General features: G+C 37.5%; 1 protein-coding gene across 2 annotated transcripts in view; it reads left to right on the top strand.

Annotated features, from left to right (window-relative positions):
- Positions 1-2,007: 2,007 nt before the first annotated feature.
- BUB1 (BUB1 mitotic checkpoint serine/threonine kinase) overlaps positions 2,008-8,629 on the top strand; it is a gene marked incomplete at both ends in the record, with an annotated part of 29,597 nt that continues 22,975 nt past the window's right edge. For both annotated transcript variants that reach the window (XM_080931000.1, XM_080930999.1), the window contains 5 exons: positions 2,008-2,033; positions 4,168-4,227; positions 4,310-4,448; positions 5,940-6,136; positions 8,043-8,086. In XM_080931000.1, the coding sequence (XP_080787126.1) occupies positions 2,008-2,033; positions 4,168-4,227; positions 4,310-4,448; positions 5,940-6,136; positions 8,043-8,086 (466 nt within the window). The remainder of the gene's footprint in view (positions 2,034-4,167; positions 4,228-4,309; positions 4,449-5,939; positions 6,137-8,042; positions 8,087-8,629) is intronic.

Raw genomic sequence — 8,629 nt, 5'->3', positions numbered from 1 at the left:
TGAGTAACTTTGGCTAAACTCAATAGGTCCAGTGGTCCACTGTTTTAATTTCCTGGAGCTGCCTCAGAAATACCACGAACTGATAGGTTAGCAACAGAAACCTGTTCCCTCATCTCTTCTCCAACCTTTCCTTTGCTCCCAAGACAAACTGGAGTGTTAATCAGCTTCTAACTAAGGCCAAAGAGTTGTGGTGGAGAGCGAAGTCCAGAAAGTCTTACACAAAGACTGCTTAATTAGCATATGAGAAGAATCGTTCCACTAAAGAAAGGCTGGGGTCTTTGTAAACTGGCCAAAGTCACTTGCATGCACCCCCACCCCACCCCTGTTTAATACTGAAATGCTGAAACATGCCATGCAAGAATTTGTAAAGACAACTCCATGTAACGGAGCGTGCACAAGCAATCTCATGCTATGAAAATGACCCCAAACCCCAGAAAATGTGGCACGAAAGCCCCAATCCTTTGGACAACCTTTATTGAGCTTCTAAGCCTTCCCTCTGCTCTAGGTCATTCTCCTTTGGAAGTGTATTCTTTAGGGTTTCTCTGTGCAGCCCTAACTACCCTGAAACTCACTCTGCAGATCAGACTGGCCTGGAACTCAGAGATTTGCCTTTTCTCTGCTTCCTGGGTGCTGGGCTTAAAGACAGCACCACCCCCAGCTTGGAAGTGTGTCCTTAATCTTTACTTTGCTTGCTACTATCTACTAGGAGCCTGGAACTCCCTCTAGTGGTGTTTACCAGTTCTGATATCTGCCAATATGATCACAGGCAATATTTTAGTGTGCAGCTGTAAAAACATGTCAGGAATATTCCTCTAGTTAGATGATTCTAAGAAATCAAGTGGGAAGTCACTCGTAATTCTTTTCTCTAGGTTAGAAAAACGTCTATCTGTCCAGAAGCTGCAATATCTTGCTTATCAACTTAAGGGAGCAGAAACACTCCCAGAACCTTTAGAAACAGGAAGGTAGGTAATCACATGAACCTTTTATGTTCTACTTGCTTTGGTCAAGTGACCCTAGAGAGGCAAAGTGGGAAGTCATTAAAACTCAAGAAGGAGAGAAAACTAGATTATTTCTCAACTTACCCTCAGAGCACATGAACATGTTAAATATTTATTCTTGGACATTCGGACTCTTCAAAAATTATTATGAATATTTTACAAATGTTATTTTACGAATATATGTAGGTGTGACTTTATGTGAACCTAGTGTGTGCAGGTGCTGGCAGAAGCCAAAGGCATGGGATCCCACAAAACTCTGGAGACACAAACACACACACACTAACACAAACACACTAACACACACACACACACACACAAACACACACGGTCCTACAAACGGGGCTGTTTTTCTTCATTCATGAACCAAATGTGGTTTCCTTATTTGTTATATGAGTATGTGCCATGGCATGCATGTGGAGATCAGAGGACGACTTGAAGAAGCTGGTTTTCTTTCCTTCCACCATGCAGATGCCTTTATTCACTGAGCCAGCTCACCAGCTATGCAATTTCTGTTAGTTAAGCAAGGAGGAAAAAAATTCGCAACTCTCAAGACCCAAAAAAGGCTCAAAGCAGTTCGAGTCACAGAATCGTCGTCAGCCTGGTAGTGTAATACTGTTGCAATTATTACATTTTTTATAAAAGTAATAATAATAATCCCTATGCCCAAAAAAATGGTTAGTGTCGCTCTAGAACGGAAACGAACCTCACCTGAGCCAGCACCTAGCGTAAGACTCACAAAAAGCCTGAGGGGAAGTGAAAGGAACTGCGGGCAAGGGCCGGAGGGGCTGTGGGGGGGCGGGACGTTGTCTCCCAGCAACGGTCGCAGCGATTGGCCAGCTTTCCCGCAGCGGAGACCAATAGTCAGGCGCGCTGCCAACGCTCGACGTTACGAGTGCGGCTGCGCGGGGAATTCGAATAGCAGGTGGCCTTCGAGGCTAGGGGCGGGGCCTGATGGGGTGTTTCGTCGGCGGCTGATGGTACATTTGGCCGCTGCGCCCTTTTTCTCGTCATGGACAACCTAGAAAATGTCTTTCGGTAAGTGTCGGTCAGGTGGAGTGAGGGCGCGAGCCGGACTGAGTGCCGGTCGGGACGGTTGGGGTCCGGGCCCCTCAGGCGCGCCTTCTCCTCAGCGCCGCTTCCTCAGCGGGTTCGCCACACCAGGCCTCAGCCTAGGCGGCGGCCCCCGGGTCACCCGAGTAGAGGTGCGAGCTGCGGCCGGTTGCCGTTTTGGGCAGGATTTGGGCAGTCTTGGGGCGGGGGGGCTTCAGAAGTCACGTGTCTTCTCCGTGAGGCACCCCGTCTAGATGCCAAGGACGGCCCGCCCTCAAAACCCAAACTTGTGTGGTGGAGATTTTGGGGGAAAATTTCAAAGTCTCTGACAAAAACGCCACGCCACTCAGGAAAGACTTTACTATTTCTCGGTTGCCTCATACGTAAGAAAAAAAAAATTGAAGCCGAACTTTATGGAAAAAAAATGCCTGCTATTAAATCAATCGTGTCTTTCTGAAATCAGATTTTTTTTTTTTTTTAAGTTCCCAAAACTGATTGCTTTTTTTCCCTGGGGGAGGCACTTAGGTGACTTACCCAGCCTGTGATGTTAAGCTATTTTAAAACTGTTAAATCAGATGTTACAAGAGATATAATTTTATTTTCATCAGTCCTTTAGTTATTAGAAGAGTAAGATATCCAAAAATCTGTTGACGTTAAGCAATTTAATTTTTGATCAGATCGACTGAGGATTTCTCCTCCCCCGTTCTAAAAAAGAAACTAGGTATTTTGTTTTTTAAAGACTAGCACATTTTAATGATTTGATGTTTTAGCATTAAGTTACAGTGTCTTTAAGCCATTTTCCTGGGAGGTGTGGTTGGTGTGAGGCTATTCAATGTTTACCTTGAACAAATATTTGCATATCTTATTTTGGTAAATAACTTTTAAACACAGAAGTAGTGCTGACATCTTAGACATGCCAAAAATAATCCAAAATGTGTTCCTTTTAAGTGAAAAAGTGAGAATCCTTGACTTAAAGATAAAAAAAAACAAAACAAAACAAAAATAAACCTGACATTGCTAAAATCTATACTACAAAATTATGAGAAATTATGAGAAAGCCATTGCAGATTCTCTGAATGATCATTTCAGCGTGCCAGTGAAATATATTTTGAGATAGATTTTTCTGGTCATCTACAAAAATGCTACTTTTAAGTTCTTTTTCTCCTAATCTTATTTCTCAGTTTAAAAACCTGTGAGTATTTCTCAACTTGATTCATACTGAGAATACAATTAATTCCAATCTTCCCTCTCTGACTTTGTACACATGCTATTCTCACCCTAACCTACTACCTATGAGGACTCTGCTGTAACTTCTGGACTGATTCCTATAGGTCCACCTCTGCTCCCTTCTGTGAAGGAACAAAGAAGACATTTTCAAATGCAGATGGAGCTTGCCACCTCTTCTCTTTACACTTTGACTCTTTCTGTTCTCAAGTTCTGTCAGCCTTGCTGATTTCCCTAACATAGCTGTGTTAGCTAGCTATCCCCTTAAGGATAACTGTGCTCATTCTGTACCCCTCAGCTTGCCCCCCTTTTCTATTTAATAGTTAATGAACGATGCAATTATTTTTGGTTTTGTTTACCCCACTAGCACCTGAGGTCTTCAGGACTTGGTTTGTTTGCCTGACTTCTTAAGCTGTGCGTAGGTATTGTGGAAGTAAGGAAAGCAAAGTCCTCTGGGAGCTCTACGGGCATTTATCAGCATTGTCATCGTGGGCTTTTCCTTTGGGACAATTTTAGATTTGGACTCAAGCAAACAGTCTCTGGAAACTCCAAATTGTAGTACTGGGGTTGTCACACCAAAGGAGAGGCTTTCTTTGGATCTCATAATCTCTAACTAAGCTATGCTCCTGAGAAATAAGAAAGGGGCCTGAGTAGTGCTTTGTCTCAATTCCACTGGGTAGCAGTGACATTGGGGATCACCAAATCTAAATATACTTTGACAAATACTGCTTCTAGCTTCTCTGAACACCTCTGAATAATTGTTCTTTTATGTGATGTTTGGGTTGATAGTCAAGATTTCTATTCTCAAGTTTATAGATAACACAATGTAGAATCAAATATATCTTTGGCATCTAGGAATTATTCCTTCTTTCATGTATGTACTTTTCTCTTCTAGCATGTTTGAAGCCCATATGCAAAGCTACAAGGGTAATGACCCACTTGGAGAATGGGAAAGGTTAGTGCATGTTTGTTTGTTTTCCTTTAAACAAAGGAACCATAAGCTACCCTGTGGAAAACTAATATCTCTATGTTTCTAGCTTTATGAAGTGGGTAGAAGAGAATTTTCCGGACAATAAAGAATACTTGATAACGTTATTAGAACATTTAATGAAGGAATTTTTAGATAAGAAGAACTACCACAATGATTCAAGATTCATCAATTATTGCTTAAAATTTGTAAGTATAACTAAATATAATGTTTTATTTCTAGTCCTCTCTTTTTTTTTTTTTTGAGGGAGTTGAGGGGGCTGTTAAGACAGGGTTTTTCTTTGTAGCCCTGGCTCTCCTGGAACTCACTCTGTAGACCAAGCTGAATTGGAACTCAAAGAGATTCACCTACCTCTGTCTCCAAGTGCTGGGATTAAAGGGTTGCCCAACAATTCGCCAGCTTTTGGACTCCTCCCTTTTAAGATCATTTTAGACTACCTTTCTTATATCAATTTCTTGTTTTTATTCATGAACATTTTAGAAGTTATGTATTTAGTAAGAAGTGCTTTAGGGAGAGATGCTAAGCAGGAGCTTTAGGTGCTAAGAGTCTAGGAGAGTCTCTGGGAATGAATCGAATTCACCATGAGTGTAGTAAATAAATGTTAACTGAGAGTTAAATATCAGAAGAATATTTTAACAATAGTATATAGTTATACACAATAACTAGTATATATACTACATAGTGTTATATATGACTATGTAATATATATAATATTTGGTGTTGATGTATTTTGTGTTTTAGGTTTTGGGATTATGTTATTGTATTGGGTTTTTTTGTTTGTTTTGGGGTTTTTTTTGTCAATTTTTTGAGAACTTAAAATTGGGTGGGTAAGAGGAGAATATGATTAAAATATTTAAACTTAAAAGTTGTTTTAAATAATAAGATTATAATTTAAAAAACCCACAAAAACATGTATTAAAAAGAATTTGAGAACCAGTTAAGATGTTGCATATCATGCAGCACCAGTAGAAAACATCCCCTCCCTCAGTAGCAACATGTTTTTAATTAAAATATTGTTACTGACTGTAAAAAAAAAAGGGGTGGGACTCTAACTGAAATGAAAGCTTGGGGTTATGAATTCTAGTAATAAAATCATGCAGAATACAGAATGAATATGAAATTGTTACCTAAATTATAAAATACTATAATTAAAAGCACCTTGTGGGACTTGAGTAAGCTCAGATTAAGTAAAAAGAAGTATTTGATGTAATGAATCATTGTAGGCCCTACTGTTTTGTGAAATACTTTGATAATTATTGAATATCAAAGGAAGAAATAATTTAGATACACCATTAGAGAACAATATTTGTCTTTACCTACATAATACCTTAGACTTTCACGAAGATTGGACAATGTAGGTCTGGCCGGGCTCTGGGAAAGAGATTGGTTGTCTTGTGTGTAGTAGTTATATATAGTTATGAAGTAGAGCAACAATATGTAAAAAATGTATATATTGTTGTGATTCAAGTAATTGGTATAATACCTCTGGCATTTATCTGTATGTGTTAGAAATCAAAACCCTCTCTGTTAGCTATTTTGGAATATAAAATTATCGACATTGTTTCCTAGAGTGGAACATTAGAAGTCATTCTTCCAATTCAGTTACCCTCTATATATAAATATTAACCATCTCTTTTCATCTAATTATTTATGTGTGGTTTTGCTCTGTATTTCTGTAGGCTGAGTACAACAGTGACCTTCATCAGTTTTTTGAGTTTCTGTACAACCAGGGAATTGGAACCAAGTCATCACATCTATACATGTCCTGGGCAGGGCATCTGGAAGCCCAGGGAGAGCTGCAGCATGCCAGTACTATTTTTCAGACAGGAATTCACAATCAGGCTGAACCTAAAGAACTACTACAACAACAATACAGGTAGTTTCAAAGTGTATAACACTTTCTGTTTCTGTCTGTATCTTTATGTGTATCTACTTTAATTGTAAGTCATGCTGTATGTGTCTTGTAGGTCTAGCTACAGATAGAGAGCTTTATACTTCTCTTAGGATGCTATGTGACAGATTTTATAATGTCACTTTAAACTGCAGCATTGTGAGGCAACATAGAAGATCATATCACAAGAAGGGTGCCTACAAGAGACGGAACAAATTGTCCTCTCAAAATAATCCATTAAGTCACAAATGGAATTATCCGTTCATGAAGACAAAAGCCCTGTTGATTTTAATCACAATTTGGAGATAGTATTTTATAAATCTCACAATGTGGGTTGAATATCAACATGAAGTTTTGGTGGCTGTTCAAACTGTAGTGAACCATCATAATGAATACCTTATTTTTCTCTTCACACATTTTGTTCTGTTACCTTTCTATTATAAAAATGCCTCATTTAGGAAAACTTGAAAATGCAGAAAACTTTATTTTTTCCCTCTCCATATTACAGAATTATAAACATGCTTTACAGAGTTAAGCTATGGACACACTGTATGTCAAGATCTTTTCCTTGAAAAGTAATATACTTCTTATACTTACCTAAAATGTATGTTTAGACAGTTTCAGAGTATGTGGGACATACAATCAAACCATCTATTCAAAGTTTTTCTTCTGCTTTCTCATTAGAATTGAGACCTTCCATGCTTTGCATGCCTTGCCAGCATTCAACATACTCACCTATTTTTTTTTCAGTTTTACTATAGTATTTATGCTTAAAAAAAAAAACTTTTATTATGAGAATAATAAAATTTTCAAATAAACATAAAAAGAAAAAAATCAGTATTTAATACATGTTCATTTCTATACTTTTAGTAATTGCTAACAGTTGGTTTTTAAAAATATTAAAAAATATGGTTGCTTGCCTGCATATATTTATGTGAGCTCTGTATGTACTTGATATCCCCAGAGGTCAGAAGAGAGTACCGGATCCCACTGTGAACCATCATGTGGGTGCTAGGAATCTAACCTGGGTCCTCTGAAAGAGTAGATAGTGCTCTTAACCTCTGAGCCATATTTTTAGCTCCTTGACCTTTTTTTGGTATTAATGATATATATGTTTTTAACTTGTTTGGGCCAAGCACACCACTTGGTGTATGTGTGAAGATGGTGGCCAGGCCAGAGTCATCTCATTAGCCATGTGCTGACAGAATTTTTTATTTCAAATACCACCACAGTCCTCTTTTTAAAGAAAATGTTTCCTATAGGCTTATTCTATGTTGCCTGATGATAGTTCGTTAATATTATCTTACTTTGTGTGTTTTCAAATCATTAAAAAAAATGGTTGTTTCCATTGTTTTCTTTGAATTAAGCATCAAGCAAGATTTAGTGCTTAGTTGTATATCTCTTCTCTATAAAATACACTTTTGTTTTCATTATCCAAAAATGTCAGGCGTGGGAGATGCACAGTGTCAGTAGGCCGAGGTGGTATGGAAAAGCACTGTGAAATGATACGTGTGTAAAATTTTTGTAAGACATGAGTGATGAAACCCACTGCCCTTTGAAACAGTGGTCTAAGTTTTATATTTTGATTTTTTTTTTTTTTTAAATATAGTCATTTTGTTTCAGATTATAAAATAGGTGAAGTAGTAGTTAATGCATCTTTGAGTTTTAACATCTGCAGATTTACTCATGGAGAAAGACTGTGTATGTGCTCAGCAAATTTGAAAAATATTGACATAAACTGTGTATAAAGAAGACTTTTCTAATATAAACATTCCCAGAATTTTATTTCTGAGCTTAAAGCAACTTTTGTTCTGTCTTTATTGCTTTGTATTAGTTAGTTACATTTCTAAACTGTAACGTTAAAATCTATATATCTTCTATTATCATGTAGGCTATTCCAGGCACGCTTTACTGGATCCCATTTACCAGCTCAAGGTAAGATGATACTTTTTAAGATATCTAGATTGTTGAAAATTTATTCTATAATTTTCACTAAGTGGTTTTTTTTTTTGTTGTTGTTTTATTTTGTTTTGCTTTTTTAAAAGGGATTTATGTAGTATTTAATGAAAACCAAAAAATTGCCAAATTACTATTTTGGGTAATAGGAAAAGTACCCTGATAATAATCTTACAAAATAGTTCTGGACAGCAGAGGAGCTGTGTCTTAGCACTGTAATACAGAAAATCTTCGAGCAAAGTTTCGTGGATTTACCATCTGTGAAGAATTTTTCAAAAATAAGCTAATACAATGTAGTGACACACTTGTAATCCCAGTACTCAGAAGGAAGGCTAGCAGAAAGAACATAAGTTTGAGGACAACCAAGGCTATATAACAGTACCACTGTCTTTTAAAAAACAAAACGAAGATTGTCCCAAAGAGAGTAAATGCTGGACTCCCCATCTGTTCTGGATTGAGTCACATAAGTGTATTACAACTTTTTTAAATGTGGTCTTTTCTCTTAGGAATAAAGATCCCATT

This window comes from Micromys minutus, assembly GCF_963924665.1.
Source record: "Micromys minutus genome assembly, chromosome: 17".
Classification (NCBI taxonomy): domain Eukaryota; kingdom Metazoa; phylum Chordata; class Mammalia; order Rodentia; family Muridae; genus Micromys; species Micromys minutus.
The sequence above is the reverse complement of the archived record's forward strand: the minus strand, read 5'-3'. Positions and strand labels throughout refer to the sequence as shown.